The sequence below is a fragment of the Ambystoma mexicanum genome, chromosome 14 (assembly GCF_040938575.1).
Source record: "Ambystoma mexicanum isolate Mex_15411 chromosome 14, UKY_AmexF1_1, whole genome shotgun sequence".
Lineage (NCBI taxonomy): Eukaryota > Metazoa > Chordata > Amphibia > Caudata > Ambystomatidae > Ambystoma > Ambystoma mexicanum.
The window spans coordinates 94,546,424-94,565,841 of record NC_090940.1 but is presented as its reverse complement, the minus strand read 5'-3'; the positions used below and the strand labels follow the sequence as shown (position 1 = coordinate 94,565,841).

Here is a 19,418-nt window from a genome sequence, read left to right as displayed (position 1 = left end):
TATTTATAGTACTATTTTACCTTCCACCTAGCATTTCTCCCACCACCTTCCTACAGAAACACTTAACAGATTACAAACCATATCCATCGCATTATATTGCACAATAACTGGCGTTTCACCTGCCCCCAAAAACACCGCACACGCAAACTGGCACATTAGCAACTATGCCACTCATGTTATAAGGCGCAGTAACTCATGTTCCACCTGCCCCCAAAACACTGCACACGCAAACTGGCATATTAGAATTTAAAAAAAAAACATTATAAAACTTATGTCCTGTAGTTCTACATATTCCAATGGGAAATGTATAAACATATGTTCCACAAAAGTAAAATGCCTTGGCCTTTGTGTGAAATGCGAGCGCACTCTTCCATAGGTTGCGATGTATTTATTTATTTTATTGTTTTTTTTATAACGCGCCTAATACCATACCCGAGTTCGGCGTCTAAGCGCGGATCCGGGATTCGAACCTCTGCTGCTCTGCGTGGTCTTGCTTCCAAGACCAGCGCGTTGATGCGACCATGCGAGGTGGCTCAAAGTTCTCAGCTTAGCTGACGACGCAGGTGCAGTGGGAAGAAGGCGCACGCCCCCCACATGGTCCCCCAAATGCGGCAAGGTGCGGATGATGATAATGCACAAGTGGGCTTTCTCGTTTCGTCAGATTTAGAATCTGGGGAGATCCAGCCCTGCCGGACAGAAATGAGAGAAAGCCTGCATGAAGGGCGAGCACAGACTCTATGGGCTGGCTGTTCAGCACTCAATCGCAGAACAGGAGACCAGTCATCGGAAGGGCACTATATGAGACCACTTTACATGACATTAGCTCATCAGACTGGCGCTGGCATTGTGGGCGGTGCTGGAAAGTGAAAACACTCTGGGATCCTTCTCCTCCTTGAGGGGGTGGTGCCCACGGAGGGGGCGAGGCTGAGGGGCAGGGCAACACAGTATCTCATCCTGGAACCCAAGCCTGGCGATTTCCATAAAAGCAAAGAGCATTTTAGGAACCTAAAAATGCCCACAATTTTAAATTTAACATCTCAGTGATAGTGTTTTAACAAGAAACTCTTTTGAAAGAGCAATGGAAGTTGAACTCTGCTCTTTTCATTGGTCACAATCCCCCTGTAAATTGCAAGCCATATATACCGGGTTGAACAGCCTGTGAACATGATGTGAAGCTTCGGCTGTTTCTGCATTCAGTCTCCCATGCCAAGTCTTCTGAAGCATGGGTTGCTGGTGGGTGAGAGCTCGGCTGGCAAACAGATCTGGGAGTTTCCAAGACAACATCTCCAGCAGCAACGGGTAACCCGTCCACACACCTGTCCCCTTCCATTTCTCACATCTATCCAACAGTTGTGTCCCACGCCACACACCAAAACAAATCTCTTTGTGCTGGAATACGAGAGGCTATTTCCCAACTGAAAGGGACCCATTGTATTGATGTTGCAATAACATGAGGACGTCCTGCTACTGCGACCAATCCTTTGACTTGCAGATTGGAACAACAGATTACCCAATTGAGTTATCCTAACATTGCTCTGAAGCACTGTATGTTCATTAGCAGCGCTTGCGGATGCATGCACGATCTCACGCTTGCTGGGCAGCAATAGTGGTCCACGCATAGCAAGGTCTCAGAAGGTCACCATGCAGTATCCAGGCAGCTAGCCGCTGAACAGTTATTGTAGGACCTTGGTCCAACAAATGTGAAGACATCCTAATATAAAGCCATGACACGCGTGTTCTAGGTAGGCTCTCTGGTCTAGAGAAGGGGTACAAATAAGGCCTCTAAAACTCTCGCATATTGCAGAGAAGAGTGCTCCGATAGAGGAAATCAAAAGACAAAGCTCCTCTCACGCGGAGGCGTCACTTTCAGTAGCATAAGAGAAAGGCACCGTCGCCAGTAGCCGATTCCCTGCTGATAGTCTGGGGTGCAAAAAAAAAAAAAAAAAAGGGAAATTCTAGATAAACAATAGCAGCAATTTTTCTCGAGTTGAGACACAGCGTTGCGACCGTTTCTCAACTAGAGGGGAAAAAATGGCCGCCAGGGATGGGAGCATGGCGGCCATTAAAAAAAATAGAAAAAAGTTAAACAAAATGGCTGCCATGGAACAAGAGAAGGGACTACAGGTAGTCCCTTCTCCCTGTCCATGGCAGCCGGGGAAGAAAGGGATGGAACTACGGGACTCGGGTAAGTCTTATCCAGCCAGGTAACAACCCGGCGAAGGCCAATCAGATTGTTTGTACCCTCGCTGGGTAAAAATGATGCATTAGAGCCCACAACAGTGGACTTTATTTTATGGTATTGTAAGGTGTGTGTGACCATTGACGAAGTAAGTGGTCTAATGAGTGTGAAGGTCACCTCGCACACAGTGGAGCTCAGCAGTGAGGGTTCCAACACTATCAGAATTTGGCAGGGGTGGGTGGGGAGGAGCTTCAGCTGCAGTTTGTGTGAATTGCCTCCTTGCCCAGTATGTACACATCACAACAGGAAGCTTGCAACAGGTGTTTAGAGCCTGGATTCTAAGCTTCCTGATTGGCTGCAGAGCTGGAAAGAGTAATAAGGAACAAGTTACTTACCTGTAACTGTTGTTCTCCAGCATGGGTCTGGCATGGATTCACATGCTCATGAATATTCCCCGTCGTCAGGCTGGGAATCCTCGGTAAAGAAAAAACCAGTATCAGTTTCGTTTCTGATCTGTCTTTCGTAGTAATAACCAATCACTGGTCTCTGCGTCATACTGACCACAGCCAATGACTGCCCTCTACCTAAGCACCGCCTCTGGCAGCCATCTTCAGATTTGGAAGCACGTGAAGTGGCAGTATGACCAAGTGAAGAGCCGCAGAGGGGTAGGCGGGAGGGTTCGCATGTGAATCCATGCCAGACCCATGCTGGAGAACAACAGTTACAGGTAAGTAACTTGTTCCTTCTCCAGCATGGGGTCTGGCATGGATTCACATGCTCATGAATAAAGAATACATAGCAGTACACACATGCACAACCACGGGAGGTGGCAAAGGCTCAACATTAAGCATCACATCAACTCAACATTAAGCATCTTACCTCCTCACCAGGCTCACCTCAGGCGAACAGGTTGCGCAGCACTGCTTGGCCGACCCTGGACTCCTCCCTGGAATCCCGGTCGACGCAGTAGAATTTCGTGAAGGTGTGCGTCGACCTCCACGTAGCAGCCCTGCATATGTCCAGCAGGGGCACACCAGATAGGAACGCCGTGGTAGCTGCGATCGCTCTGGTGGAATGGGCTCTCGGACGGCCAGGCAGCGGTCGGTTTGCCAACCGGTGACAGTACATGATACAGCCGGAGAGCCATCTGGAGATGGAAGCCTTCGAGAGAGCCTTCCCCTGATTGACAGGTCCAAAGTTCACAAAGAGTTGTGACGTCTTCCGAAAACCTTTCGTGCGGTCCACGTAGAACTTCAGCGCTCTAGCTACATCCAGCGAGTGCAAAGTCCTCTCAGCCGGCGACGAAGGCGACGGGAAGAACACAGGTAACACCAAGGGTTCGTTGAGATGAAAGTCCGACGGTACCTTGGGCATGAAGGAGGGGTGCGTCCTGAGCACTACCCTCGTGTCGTGGAAAGTCAAGTACGGGGCCTTGCAGGAAAGGGCCTGGATCTCTCCCACTCGTCGTGCGGAGGTGATGGCCACGAGAAAAGCTGTTTTCCACGATAGAAACTTCAACGGGGCCGAGTGCAGAGGCTCGAACGGAGGTCCCATGAGTTTGGTCAGCACCACGTTGAGCTCCCACGCCGGGGCCGGAGCCTTCACCGGCGGGAACGATCTGAACAGTCCCTTCATGAACTCTTTCACCAGACGATGAGACCACAAGGACGTCCGGCCCGTGGTTCTGGTGTAACGGGAGATCGCAGCAAGATGAATCTTGATGGACGCGTGTGCCAGACCAGCTTTGGCCAGCGTCAGCAGGTACGGCAGCACTTGGGGAGCCGTAATCCGTAGAGGGTTAATCTTCTGTGCGTGGCACCAGACAGAGAACCTCTTCCATTTGTGTCCGTAGCATTTAAGAGTCGAGGACGCCCTGGCCTTTGCAAGAACCTCTCTGCAATCGGCCGGTATGTCGTATCCTCCAAACTCTAGCGCTGCAGGAGCCAGGCCTGCAAGTTCAGCGACTTCGGGTCGTGGTGGAGGATGGCGCCTCCTTCCCTGGAGAGTAGATCCGCGTCCGCCGGCAGCTTGATTGGCGGGGACGCCGACAAGTCCAGAAGGTCCGGGAACCATATCTGCCTCGGCCACGCAGGTGCGACGAGGATCATCCTGCACCGTGACCTCTTGAGCTGGGTGACGAGCCGGATTAGCAGAGGCAAGGGAGGGAACGCGTAGAGGAACAGGCCCTCCCAGGGGAACGAGAAAGCATCGCCCATGCTCCTCGTCTGGGGAAACCTGCTGGCGAACCTCCGGCACTTGGTGTTCGTCGCCGTCGCGAACAGGTCGATCTGGGGTGTGCCCCACCGTCGGAAGAGGCGATCCACCAGATCCTGCCGTAGTTCCCACTCGTGGCACGAGCGCAGCTCCCTGCTGAGTGAGTCGGCGATGGTGTTTTTTATCCCTGCCAGATGAAACGGCACCAGAAGAATCCCTTGGGCGACGGCCCAATGCCACAGGTCCTGCGCCTCCTTGGACAGCGCTGGGGACCTGGTTCCGCCCTGTTTCCTGATGTAAAACATGGTGGTGGTGTTGTCGGTGAAGATCCTCACCACCTTGCCCTTGAGGGACGGAAGGAAGGACCTGAGGGCCCAAAACACTGCACGGAGCTCCAGGACGTTGATATGCAGGGACTTCTCCGTCGGGAGCCAGAGTCCCCTTGCGTGCAGATTTTCGGTGTGCGCTCCCCACCCTTCTAGGGAGGCATCCGTGGTCACAGTCACCTGGTGGGCTGGGGTCTGGAAGCCCATGCCCGCCGTCAGATGCGCGCGGGTGCCCCACCACCGTATCGCTCGTCGGAAGCTCTCGTCGAGCTTGATCCTTTCCTCGAAGCTGCCCGTCGTCTGGATCCAGCGCGCATCCAGGAACTCTTGCAACGGGCGCATCCGGAGCCTGCACATGGGAATGAGGTAGATGCAGGAAGACATCATCCCGAGGAGGGACTTGATGGACCTCACTTTGGCCGCGTCGGCCACCAACATCCGTTGCACCTTGCCCAAGATGGTCCTGGTCCTCTCCTCCGACGGGGAGGCCAGAAGGGACACTGTGTCGAGCCTCGCTCCCAGAAACAGTGCGACTTGCGCGGGCACCAGGTGGGATTTGGCGTAGTTCACGGAGAATCCCAGGTCCGTGAGGAGTTGGACGGTCCTTGCCGTGTGGACCACGGCGAGCTCCCTCGTCTTGGCGCGGATGAGCCAGTCGTCCAGGTAGGGGTAGACGTGAATCCCCTCGCGGCGCAGCTGCGCCGCCACCGGTGCGAGGCACTTGGTGAAAACCCTGGGTGCCGACCGTAGTCCGAAGGGAAGGGCTTTGAACTGGTAATGACGCCCTTGGACCACGAATCTGAGGAATTTTCGGTGCCCCTTTAGGATGGGAATGTGGAAGTAGGCATCCTCCAAATCCAACGACGATAGGAAGTCTCCTTCCTCCAGCTGACCCAGGACGTGCTGGAGGGTGACCATCCGGAACTTCTGCGCCTTGATGAACTTGTTCAGGCGTCGCAGGTCCAGGATGGGGCGCCATCCTCCCGTCTTCTTCTTCACGAGGAAGTAACGCGAGTAGACTCCGGAGCCCCGAAGCCTCTTTGGGACGAGTTCGATGGCGCCCTTTCTGAGCATCGCCTTTACCTCCAGGAGAAGTTGAGGGACGTGAAGTTCTTTCCTGGCCACGGGGGGGACGCGCGGGCACCTTCTTTGAAACTCGAGCGCGTGGCCCCGGGCCAGGGCGTCCAGCACCCAACGGTCGGTGGAGATGGACTCCCACACGCTGACGAAGCCCGCCAGCCGGCCTCCCACCGGGGTGCTTCGGTGGGGGCCCGACCCCACGGCCGGTTCAATCCTGCTTGGACGCGGCCTTGCCGCCTTGGCCTCCTTGGCGACGACGGCGGGGTCCGCCAGACTTGCCTCGTCCTCTGTAGGCCTCTTGCGACGACGAGCGGGCCGCTTGACGGTAGGAAGCGAAACCGCCGCCGGAACCTTTGGAGGCGCCCTTGCCTCCACCGCTCCGAAAGGGCGTCCGCCGTTGCTGCAGTACTCCAAGGGCCCGGGCCGTCTCAGTATCCGCCTTGATGGCCTGAAGGGAATCGTCCACTGTCTTCCCAAACAGGTTGTTCCCGTCGAAGGGCATGTCCAGGACCCTGGTCTGGACGTCCTGCCGAAAGTCCGTAGCCTTGAGCCATCCGCGACGTCGAAGGCAAACGCCGTTGCCCATCTGGCGGAACCCAGTGTCGGCGATGTCCGTCGCCACGGTGATGGCGTGGTCCGAGGCCACCTCACCTTCCTGCAGGATCTCAAGGGCCTCCGCCCTCTTGTCGTCCGGCAGAAAATCCAGCAGGGGAGCTATCTTGTACCAGAGTTCCCTGTCGTAGCGGGCCACGATAGCCAAGGCGTTGGCCGCTTTAATCGTCGTCGCCGCCGACGAGATGACTCTGCGTCCCATGGCATCCAATTTCTTTCCCTCGCCGTCCGGCGGGGAAGTCGACGTGGAGGCCGCACCCCCCCCCGCTTTCTTCCTGGCTGCCGCGGAGACGACGGAGTCCGGGGTAGGCTGCGCCCGGAGGCATAGGGGGGCCGAGTCCGGGACCCGGTACTTTTTCTCGTACCGGTCTCTTTTCGCTGGCGTCGTGGAAGGGTTCTTGAGGAGGGAAAGGCCCTCATCCCAAATGTCGTCCAACAGAGGCACTGCGAGGACCGTCTTCCTCTTGGCCTCGCGCCGTTGGTAAAGGAAGCCTTCCTTTTTCTTCTCCTCAGGGCAGAGTTGGAAAAGCTCGGATGCCCTGGCGATCATTGAGTGGAACGATCCAATCTCGTCGGGCGGAGAAGCCCTGGTGGGAGGCGACGACGGAAAATCCTCGTCGTATGCCTCGTCGTCCGTACCCGTCGCTGCCGTGTCAGTCCCCGTATCATCCCCTCGGGTGGACGGGGAGGAGGGCTGGACGGGGCGCGACGGTTGAAAAGGAGGCGGTGGATGGATCCTTCTTTTCTTGGTAGGGGGAACACCAGAAGGTCCCGGTTCTGGATCCCCCGACGGGAGAGGTTCCTCCGTCGGTAACGGTAGTCTCGTCCTTATCTCGGAGCATAAGGACTGTATAGCCAACAAAATGGCCGCTGAGTTGTCTTGCGGCGCTGGCAGAGGGGAATCCGACGGGCGAGCAGGGGCCCCGTCGGTATCCTCGACGATGTCGTCGTCGTCACCTGCGTCGGGGCCCATTCCGACGGGCTGGTCTTGTTCCACGCCTAGGCCGTGGCTTAAGACCTCGATCAGTTCCTCTTCTGAGGTTGAGGCCGAATCTACGACGACGCCCTGCCCCCCCTTCTTCCCCACGGAGGGTTTCACGGGGGTCCTATCGATGGGCACGAAAGAAGACTCCCTCCGAGGAGGCAGGGAGATTCTGGGCCCCGAGGCCGCCACCACTGGTGCAGCCTCCACAGGCTGGGCCAGGGCCGCCGCGACCGTTTCGATAGAGGGCTTGGTCGAATGGATCAAGGCCTTCACCACCTTAGGTGCGCTCACCGCCTTATCCTTGAGGGAGGGGGCACTGCCACGCTCCTCCTCTGCCTTAGAGCTCGACCGGGGTCTCTCCAGGAGTTTCGCCGGGTGCTCGGCCTTCCTCTTACCCGACCCAGAGCGTTGGCTCGTGGTTGATGGTGCCGGGGAGGGTGCGCCCTGCCTGGTGCCCGTAGAGCCCGACCGTTCGGCGCTCCCGGTGCCAGCGGACTCGCGGTGCTTGGCCTTATGTTGGGCCCCCGTCGCCGGGGCGCCCTCAAAGGTCTTAGAAGACCGCTCAGATTTCTTCTTCTTCTCGCCAGACGGGCTCTTACCCTCCAGCCAGCTGGCGAGACGTTGATGGCGGTCCTTCATGGTCCGTTCCGACATGTTGCCGCAAAACGCACAGTCCTTCTCCACGTGCGTCTTGTCCCCATGAAGGCAGTAAAGGCAGAAAGAGTGTTCGTCCTCCTTGAAGACGTTCTGCAGCTGGCATCCAGGGCAGGCCCTGAACAGCTTTCCGGGCGTCGAGCTTCCCTTCTCCTGGGCCATCTCCGAGACCGGGCCTGAGAAGCTTCTGGAGTCCTCCGAAGTGTAGCTCGACGAAATCTTCACCCTTGAGGGGCACAGATGAATCCGACACGGGTCCCCGTTGATCGGATGTAGGATCGGTGGAGCTTGAGGCTCTTTTGACCGAAAGAATCGAAGTTTTTGTGAAAAAGCGCGAAAAAATAGCACTAACGCTCGAGAGCAATAGCACGAGGATCCCAACACATGAACGTGCGGTAAAAATCTGAAGATGGCTGCCAGAGGCGGTGCTTAGGTAGAGGGCAGTCATTGGCTGTGGTCAGTATGACGCAGAGACCAGTGATTGGTTATTACTACGAAAGACAGATCAGAAACGAAACTGATACTGGTTTTTTCTTTACCGAGGATTCCCAGCCTGACGACGGGGAATATTCATGAGCATGTGAATCCATGCCAGACCCCATGCTGGAGAACAAAGGAGAGGTGTGGAATGCAGGCTTTTATGGTGCTCAGAGCATTCATTCTACACGTTCCGGTTGTCTAAAAAGAATAAGGCATCCTCGACTGGGCTTTAATCAGAAGGAACGACCCGACTGCATAACTAATTACCTCAAAACTGAAAGGAATCCATAAAGCTTTATTGCACCGACTGTTTCGGTCCATGCCAATAAATGGGCTGCCTTTCTGTCCTTGTTGTACCATTTGTTTGTTTCGGCAGCTAAAGCTGTGTGGTTTTCTGCCATTGGGGCTCGCCACTCTGGTACATTGCCACCCCAATGGAATGCTTGCCTGGGGGACTTTGCCATTCTGCTGCCCTCGCACCCTGAACTGAGTTCGCTGGCCTCTTGCCTGGGGGACTTTGCCACTCTGCTGCCCTCGCACCCTGAACTGAGTTCGCTGGCCTCTTGCCTGGGGGACTTCGCCACTCTGCTGCCCTCGCACCCAGACCTCCATTTGATGGCCGCTAGGCAGAAAGACTAGAGAAGCCAGGGCCACATCAGCAGACGAGGAGAGCCAATAGAGGGGCGAGGACAGAGAAACGAGGCCCCGGGGAAAGCTAACCTCACAGCTGTGGGGTCATATCAGGAGGGACCGCAGAAGGTGGCCTTCGGATGGCCAAGTTTACAGAACAGTTTTGCAGGACACTGTACACACTACAGGTGCATCCGAAGTATACTCTGGTGGTGTGCGCAGTTCCGCATGCATAATTTTCTCCCAGCCGGTCCCTTATCCACCTCTAGGGTAACATAAGTGTCAAAACTGCAGGACTCTTATTCATAAAGGGCACTGACGTGGGAGATTCCTCTCCAGGGCCACAGCTAGGATGTATGTGGCCCTGTGCGGCAAAAGACTAGTGGGCCCCTAATTTGCATATGAATTGACCTCATCGGAAGTGACATCACAGAAAAGCAGATTACCAGGCACCATGGAAAGTGACATTACGAGAAGTTGCCATGAGTAAGCCAACACACAAATAGCTTTGTGATGTGCAATATATGAATAGCCACTAGAGCAACAATATAGCAATAGCGTCATCTACAAAGTGACTGATTTAATTGTACTCCCATTTCCGGCAGACAAATCACAGCAAGATTAAATGATTTGCCTAGAATTACAAACCTTAGTACAACGGTGAAACCAGAATTCGAACCCAGTCTGCAATTAAGACACTTCAACACAAACATTACCACATTTAGTATTTACAAATATTTGTTAATGTTTGAGCTTGAAGAGTTAAAATAATCGTTTTATAGAAATGCATTGAAAAGTACACAAATAGCAAACATAACGAATAATGAACCTGGCAATATATAAATGGTTATAGTCACACCTTTGCTGCGCCATCAGTCGTCTTGGACGCAATTGAAAAAGGTGATGGGCACCCCCCCCCCCCGCACCTTCCCCCCAGATGCAGAGCCTTCTTTCAAGCTTTTGGCCAAAATAGGGGCACGGCCCAGCAGGACCAGCCCCACAGCGGCTTGCTAATAGCATTCTATTCCTGCCCGCAGGCAATACAGGCAATATGGTGCCCTGGACCCATGTTATGCAGTGGCCACATAGGTGCCAGTGTAGCCCGCAGAGAAAGCCCAGACACTTGATTACACACTACTATGGAAGTCAATAAGAAACCCTTCCAGCAGGGACGCCTTTCATGGAGGATGGCATTATGGTTAATAATCTCCGTGCCTTGGCATGCAGCATTCACTGCTTCCGGGTGCCCACTGCACAGCTAAGTTCTTCTTCTCAAGTGCCCAGTAGGAGATTTTCAAACTATGGCAAAGAACAGTAAACCATTGGTGGAAGGCTGGATTCACGGTCAACTATGCCGGCTTTTTAGGAGACAACTATGTTTTTTACAACAAAACAGACCCGACCCCTGGATCCCTGGTCTCCATTCACACACTATAATGCTTAGTGGGTCTTGCAACTGCCTGGTAATGTGTCCACATTCACTCTCTCCCCAGTTGGTCTTTCTCCTCTCGTGTCTTTGTTGTAACAAACACAACGTTTGAGCATTAACACCTTTTAAGTGCTGAGGACGAGTATGCTCGTCCTATTTACATAGACATGTGCTGAGGACGAGTATGCTCGTCCTATTTACATAGACATGTGCTGAGGACGAGTATGCTCGACCTATTTGCATGATATGTGCTGAGGACGAGTATGCTCGTCCTATTTGCATAGACATGTGCTGAGGACGAGTATGCTCGACCTATTTGCATGATATGTGCTGAGGACGAGTATGCTCGTCCTATTTGCACAGACATGTGCTGAGGACGAGTATGCTCGTCCTATTTGCATAGACATGTGCTGAGGACGAGTATGCTCGACCTATTTGCATGATATGTGCTGAGGACGAGTATGCTCGTCCTATTTGCACAGACATGTGCTGGGGAAGAGTATGCTCTTCCTATTTGCATGATATGTGCTGAGGACGAGTATGCTCGTCCCATTTGCATAGACATGTGCTGAGGACGACTATGCTCGTCCTATTTGCAGACGTGCTGGGGAAGAGTATGCTCGTCCTATTTGCATGATATGTGCTGAGGACGAGTATGCTCGTCCTATTTGCATGATATGTGCTGAGGACGAGTATGCTCGTCCCATTTGCATAGACATGTGCTGAGGACGAGTATGCTCGTCCTATTTGCACAGACATGTGCTGGGGAAGAGTATGCTCGTCCTATTTGCATGATATGTGCTGAGGACGAGTATGCTCGTCCCATTTGCATAGACATGTGCTGAGGACGAGTATGCTCGTCCTATTTGCACAGACATGTGCTGGGGAAGAGTATGCTCGTCCTATTTGCATAGACATGTGCTGAGGACGAGTATGCTCGTCCTATTTGCATAGACATGTGCTGAGGACGAGTATGCTCGTCCTATTTGCACAGACATGTGCTGAGGACGAGAATGCTCGTCCCATTTGCACAGCCATGTGCTGAGGACGAGTATGCTCGTCCTATTTGCATAGACATGTGCTGGGGAAGAGTATGCTCGTCTTATTTGCATAGACATGTGCTGAGGACGAGTATGCTCGTCCTATTTGCACAGACATGTGCTGAGGACGAGAATGCTCGTCCCATTTGCACAGCCATGTGCTGAGGACGAGTATGCTCGTCCTATTTGCATAGACATGTGCTGGGGAAGAGTATGCTCGTCCTATTTGCATAGACATGTGCTGAGGACGAGTATGCTCGTCCTATTTGCACAGACATGTGCTGAGGACGAGAATGCTCGTCCCATTTGCACAGCCATGTGCTGAGGACGAGTATGCTCGTCCCATTTGCATAGACATGTGCTGGGGACGAGTATGCTCGTCCCATTTGCATAGCCATGTGCTGGGGAAGAGTATGCTCGACCTATTTGCATAGACATGTGCTGAGGACGAGTATGCTCGTCCTATTTGCACAGACATGTGCTGAGGACGAGAATGCTCGTCCCATTTGCATAGCCATGTGCTGAGGACGAGTATGCTCGTCCTATTTGCATAGCCATGTGCTGAGGACGAGTATGCTCGTCCTATTTGCATAGCCATGTGCTGAGGACGAGTATGCTCGTCCTATTTGCATAGACATGCATACTAGCCCAGCAGTTAAGGGGAGTATGGTTATGATGGAACCTTAGGAAGTTGGTGATAATAAAGGCACTCTTCGGATGAAATAAAAGGTTAATTATAAAAAAGAGGATATTTGCTCTAGTACTGGCTGAGCATCCAATCAAGAATCTATGTCGCATCACAATGTAGTGTCTCATCTTTGATTGGAATCCCTTTCCACATAGGCGTGTTGCCATTTATACTGCACCCTGAGGAACATTTGCCTTAAAACAGGTCAGTGACCATCTACATATTGCGCTGATAACAGCTCCTGCAATCACCCAGGCTAGTGGAACTCTTTGCAGCAGCGGGCCCGAAAAGGATGACAGGCTGTGCCAATCTGCCAGGGTTCTTACTTGGCAACGTGTGGCAATGCACCAGTCTCAGGAAAAGCTGAATGAACCAACTGGACTACATAACCAGCTTAAAATAAAAAAAACATGTTGCTGGAGTCGGCCCAATAGATGCCACCGTGCGACTATGCAACGCCTGGGCTCTCATGAGCAGAGTCAAATGCAGAAAACCAGCAGCAGCTGCTCACCTGTTGGGTTTGCGGATGTCCCACAGGCCCACGCCTTCTTTCGAGTTCGCCGTTGCCAGCAGCCTGGGCTCCACGGGGTTGAACATGACACTGTGGAAGGCCGAGGGGTAGTTTGCCAAGCAGAAGGGATCTGGTGGGAACAAAAGCAGAGGGAAGCATGAGGAGGTGACGGAGCATTGAATCATATCCCAAGAACAAAGCCATACAAGTAGGGAACCTGCACAGTGGCACAGCACCCTAGGACCAGAACTACTGAGCTAGGTAACTTGCAGACGCTAAACACATAGGATGTATGTGCTGCTTGCAATGCCACTAATGGGGCGCAAAGTGAAATAATGGCACTGGCACACAATGAAACGCTGCAGCGAGTGTATATCCCCTTCAGGGTGCAGAGCAGATACCTGTGGCGAACCAGAAGAAGGAGGCGGACCGAGTACTGCCTCGGTTCAATGGTGTTTATTCAAAATAAAAATAAAACGCCTGTCTAGCCCTATCGCTATGAAGGAAGCTCCCTGCCCAAAAAACTAAATGTAAGGGTGCTCGTCCAAGTCCAAAAGAAAACAGTCCTTAGTCCAAATCCCAATAACCAACTGGCCCTACCACTTAGGAACACTTAAAAAGAAGGAGGCTAAAGCAATAGCTTCTGTCATTGGTTTCTGCCTGGCCCAACACTTGGTTCTCTTTTCTAAGAAGAAGGCTTAAAAGATCGTCTTGTTCTGTCAAATTTCACCCGTTTCTTGTAATACAGTTCTCAGCCTCTATGTAGGTTCTGTATGCCAAGTTTAAGTCTTTACACAGATTCCATAAAGTTCCCCTTTCTCAGGAAAACCAAGTATTCCTTATCACAATTCCACCATTTCTTACTTGGTGCTCGACAGTGTCCTTGGGTCTCATTACAACTCTAGCGGTAGCCGTGCCGGCAAAACCAACATGGCTGCCACCGGAGTTGCATTTTTACCAGCACCCGCGAATGGGCAAGAACCGGGTCATGGCGAGTTCGGCGGACCCGGTAATTGCACATATGCGGGTGCCGGCAATAAGGGACTCCTCATTCCCATTCGGCCCCATAGGACTGAATGGAAATGGGACGTCGGATGCAGCGGCACCATTTGGTGCCGCTGCATCCCACGTGCTGTGCTCGCGGGTGCCGCTCTGCCCACCAGGTCAGACCAGACAGACCAGACAGACGCCCGTGAGCACAGGACGTAGTATGGCGGTCCGGGAACTACGGTACCGGCATGCTTACCGGTACCGTAGTTCCCGGACCACCAGGGTCGTAATGAGGTCCCTTATCTTGTTAAACACTGGAGCCCTCCAGGTTCTTTCTCCTCCCTGTTCTCTATATTTTGTAGTTCCAGGACCCTCAAATGCCTCTGGTCCTCTGTCCGGTTTGCTTTAGCAGAGCCTCGGTAGGGAGTCTGATCGTTCAGGTTTTCTGGGCTCCCGTAACCCCTGTGCCTTCTCCACCATTATGCTTTAAGGTCTCCCGGTTTCCCCGTTTTTTGCTGTAACCCTTGTGGCTCTCCCAGACTGGAATACAAATGTCTCTCTGTTTTTCAGGGTTCTCCAAAGCCCTCTTGTGGCTCTCCAAGCCGTGAATACGAAGGTCTCTCAGTTGTTCAGGGCTCTCGAAGGCTCTCTAGTGGCTCTCTCATAGGCTTGGGTAGGGCATCTGCCTGTTTGGGTTTTGTCAGCTCCTGTAACCCTTACATCTTCTGCGGCCCCTGGCATCACAGTTCGCCCCTCTCAACAGCGTTATCTCTTCGGGAGAGTTTGCCTTCTTTTTTTGCTGCTTGGTACGGCAGCTAACACACTTCTCATGTGATGATTGGGAATCAGACTTCTCCACTGCAGTCTGGTCTCGATGTTAGTTAATGGGCCCAAGGCCCACCACGGCGAGACGGCCGCTTCACCGTCTCTGTCTCTCTCCTGACCATAGCTTCTTGATTGTTCAGGACGCCAGCCTTCCGGAGTCTGGCTAGCAATTTGCTCACTTTCCACGTCACCACCGGCTCTGTGGACTAGCGTAGCTCCGCTCCTCCAGGATGTCTTCCCGTCAGAGGCTCGCCTCTGCGTAGGTTTCCCTCTCTCCGATTCAAATTCCCTCGTGGTTTTATGAACGTTATCAGAAACAAAAGGGGTGTGTTGTTCCCCTTTGTCTGTGTACTTCAGGTCAGGATCCGCATTACCTGAAGACAAAGAGACTGAAGCAATGTCACTGTTTGGTGGATTCAAAACAGAAGTAACAAGTCTTTCCAAACCCCATGTAGGCAGATAATTTACTCTGGACCGGGAGTTTTGTACTGGAATGGAAGTCCTTGTCCCCAACAGGGGAGCCACTCCTAGTGAGGTCCCACTTGCCCAGACCACTATGGAGGGTCTTGCTGAGCAGGCTTACCTCCATAGCCTCAAAGGGGGTGGCTGCCCTCTCGGGAGAAGGGACGAATAGTTCAGATCCTTCACATACCCTACTGATAATCAATATGTTCAGAGCCACAGATGAAGGGACAATTCAGCACTATGACAATGTTCCACTTGACCCATGGAATGTAAGGTGGGGGTGAGTGTCAAAACCTCTTCTGTGATTCTGGGTGTGGTATAGGGAATAAACCCTGGTACTCCAGAAAAACCCAGGTCAGGGGTTAGGAACATGTTCACCCCATTAACACGTGGTCCTTTTAGGAGGACTATAAATAGCATTGCGGAATATGAAAATAAGAAGAAATGATCTGCAGGCCCACAATCAGAAATGCTTTGCATTCCTCAGATAATGTCATTCTTATGGGAAAAGAGCAGGAAAACTGCTTAGCGGCATAGTGACAGGGAGAGCCATCCATGAAGAAACTACTGCAGAACCTCATCAGCTCTGCTTGACCAGCTCAGAATTTTCACAATCACAAGCATCCCCAAGACTTGAAAAGACACAACATGGCGGACCAACCTTGTATAGGCTTGGTCGGGGAAATGCAGGGAGACTATCATCAAAGTGAAAGCACCTGATGCAGAGAATCAATTAAGAGACAATCAATCTCACCGTAGCACAAAGTATTATGCATAGGTGTAGCCCATCAATGGAAACCCTGCCCAATGCAGGTGGGGGTGTGGACAAAGACATATTACAAATACATATATGCACAGACAGAGTCCCAGGGAGCACATAGGTGTCAGTGTTTGGAGAATGAGATGGTGTGGGTTTGGAATCGGCTGGAGAAAGGAGAGGCTCATGGTAAAGTGGAGTTTAGAGGCGACAGGAAGAGAGGAAGGAGGGGGTGATAGTGGGAGCAAAGGAGACGGTGGAAAGAGAAATATCTAAGGAGGTGGTGAAGAGAAGATGAAAGGAGGAGGTGGTAGGAAAGGAACAGAGGAGGATGGGTAGTAAAAAGATCAGAGGAGGCGGTGATACAGAAGGAGCAAAGAAGGAGGAGGGAGACAAAAGAAGCAAAGGAGTAAGAAAGGAGGGATACTAAGAAGCCTAAAGACGCTGGTGAAAGGAGGGCCTGGAAAGCAGAATAATCTGGGAAAGGCCAGAAGAGAGAAGAGCAAAGAGGGAAACACATGCCTCACATCTAGGGGGCTTGTGGGAGTAGATGGGGGGAGGAATGAGCATATAGTGAGCATCAAGGAGGCCAAGCAGGAGTTTCAGAGGGTGGAGTCTTAGAGCAATGCCCCATTGGTACGAGCATACTTTGAGGAAGCGTGGAGGAGAGCAAGAGTGTGCTGGGGGCCAATGTAATCAGGACCCTTGTGCTAGGGGAAGGCCAGGGCCACCAGTGGGCAGCACACAGTGTCTCAGAAGCAACCTAGCTCCAGCCCAGACTCGGCAGTTCCACCACTGAAAGTCAAGGGCCCGACGCCCATGTGGCAGTACTGACTGAGCTTTTTGTGGATTTTCTTACAGTGATGGCGACTCCCCAGAAATACCAATAGCCTACCCAGGATCCCACAACCTTGAAACTAAGTGACATGCGGCTCTGTGAACTGTTTGTTTTTCCCAAAGACTGACAAGGAGGAGAGAACCATTGACACTTAAACACATTCCTTCTATTTTGGGTGGCAACTTCAAATAACTTGAAATAATTGCTATCCTGACAACTGCATGGAAGAATTACTTTGGCATAGATTAATCCATCAAAAAAGAGGATGAGATCATGTGGATGAAGGCAGCTTAGTGGTGGGGGTGACTAGCTTCCCAGTAGAAAAGATCACGCTTTCTTTTAGTTTCCTTTAGTCATTTTACTTTCCCTGACCCATTCAACCACTGTGTGGAAACTCTGCAAACATGTTATACTTATATCTCTAAAATTGGTCTTTCCTTACATTTCTACGAGTACATGGTCCTACCTGCCAAATAGAAACCTTAAAACCTTTTCAGCACAAGCATTTTGAATGCCACCAAATGGCAATAGCCAAACAAATTTGGATAAAGCAGAGCTGTCCTATGCAATGGTAGAGGAGCAGACTGGTACAGGCAAGACCATCCAGCTCGCTGAGGAAATCAGGGTATTTGTCTGTTAATGATCCTTTTTTCCAAATCCAATGCCATATGTAATATGGTGGGGGACGAGAGCTAATTTCCCATTCCCAGCTTATATTAAAAAACAAAATACTGCTAATACTTGCAACGTGGAGTTCCTGCTATGAAGAAGGAAACGCACCATTTCAACCACAAGTAGAGCTGTGGTTAACATTTTGATGTTCAGTGTAGTTTAGTATTTTATTCCCCATTTCGTTTTAAGCTGGGAGTAAAATGATTTTTAAAAAGGAGAAAGAAAATTATTCTCATTCCAAAAGGGGAATTGTTTAGTCAAGTAAAAATCAAGTTGAACTCTCTGACAAGTGATTTTTTTGTAAGGCCTTATAATAAATTTTAAAATTCAGAAGATGCATTCATGCTACCTACAAGTTCCTCTTCAGATCACGGAGTAATACTAAGAACCTTCCTGTGGTACTGCTCCGAACATATCAGTAAGAGGGCGGTGGTGGCAGGCGGTTTATGGTCTTTGCATCGAAAAATGTTTCAACAAAACTTTTCCCATTGAATTCCAACTAACGAAAAAAATAGTATCGAATGCATTTTTTTAATACTTTTTTTGGGGGGGTTCCCCCTAACCCCCCGTTTTGACCCTTTAAAAAACCACCCCAAACAAAATGAACCATTTAACACAAACACATATATATTCGATGCATATTTTTTCGTTGGTTGGAATTCACTGGACAATGTTTTGTTCAAACATTTTTCGATGGAAAGACTGGATACCGTGGCTGGCTCCCATGTGTCTACATTTCCTATTATTTGCTGGGTATATTTTTACTCCCTTTTTTGTTGGGAGAATTTGACTATTTTTATGGAGTAAAAGGGGCCTGTATGCTACCTATCTGTGGGACTGCCTGCAAACAATGCTCCAGATAAGACCTTTTTTAAGGACACTTTTTTTTTAAGACGTGAGTTGGTGGATATTTTGTAGGCGAGTAAGACTTTATTAATTCTAGAACGTATGAAATCAAGCTTTTTTGCAATTATTATTATTCATAGGGAATTTAAGGAGCACTGACCTAGTTTCATAATGCAACTGAGCGCTTTACAAGTAATGGGTGTGGGGGGGGGGGGGCTACACGGAGGGGGAAGCATTTCACAAGAGATCAATACAAGGGAGTGGGGAGGTAACAATGGGGGAGAGGGAAAGCGGGTAATTAAGCAGCAAGTGATTTACAAACAGGGGAGGAAACAGGAAAGAGCAGATCACCCAGTCTCAGGTTAGATGGGGAGTGGAGGTTGTGAAGACTTAGGTGGTAAGCAGGAGCCATTTCTTTCAGGAGGAGGGTCTTAAACTCCTTCCTGAAATGTAGTAGCGAGGGAGCGAAGTCTGATGCTGACGGGGAGAAGTTTCCAGAGTGTGAGGGCGTAGAGCGAGAGAAGGCCCGTCTTCTGGTTCTTTCCTTCCTGCACAGTCGGAATTCAGGTCTGCAACAGTGCTGGCTTCTGGGTGATCGTAGGCCTACAGATATGATCTGCTTCTCAGCGAGGGAGCTCGGAGACTTGAGGGTGGCAGCCTTGTAGATGATGCAGCAGGATTTGAAGATGATACATGCTTGCAGCAGGAGCCCAGTGCAGTTCAATAAGGGTGGGGATGCTGTAGTTGAATTTGTGGAATCATTTGAGGAGTTCTGCTGCAGCTTGTGGACACCTCTCAGGAGTTCCAGATTGGTTGATGGAAGGCCTTCCAGGGGGGCATTGTCACCATCCAGGTAGAAGAGGCCCAAGGCTGGGAGAGTAATTCATGCAAATTAAAACACACACTTTTAGATCAGGCAGTACTATTAGAGCTCCATCGTGCAGCACTGCCCTGCTGACAATACTGAGCATCACTCATCTGTGGAGCTCTGGTGATGGAAACAGGGAGCAGGCTACTATGTGTCTCCTTTTGTTGGCAGTATTTTAACTCGTCATTTTATTTTGTTGGGAGTATTGGACTATTTTTAGGGAGTAAAAGTAGCCACTATGCTGCTTAGCTGCGTGGCTGTCTGCAAGCATCAATTTTCTTTGGTTTTATTATTACCTAAAGAGCCACCATACAAATCATTCTAGAAGA

General features: G+C 51.3%; 1 protein-coding gene across 2 annotated transcripts in view; it reads right to left on the bottom strand.

Annotated features, from left to right (window-relative positions):
* DCAF5 (DDB1 and CUL4 associated factor 5) overlaps positions 1-19,418 on the bottom strand; it is a 507,909-nt gene that overhangs the window by 303,682 nt on the left and 184,809 nt on the right. For both annotated transcript variants that reach the window (XM_069638590.1, XM_069638591.1), the window contains exon 5: positions 12,829-12,958. In XM_069638590.1, coding sequence (XP_069494691.1) covers positions 12,829-12,958 — 130 coding nt within the window. The remainder of the gene's footprint in view (positions 1-12,828; positions 12,959-19,418) is intronic.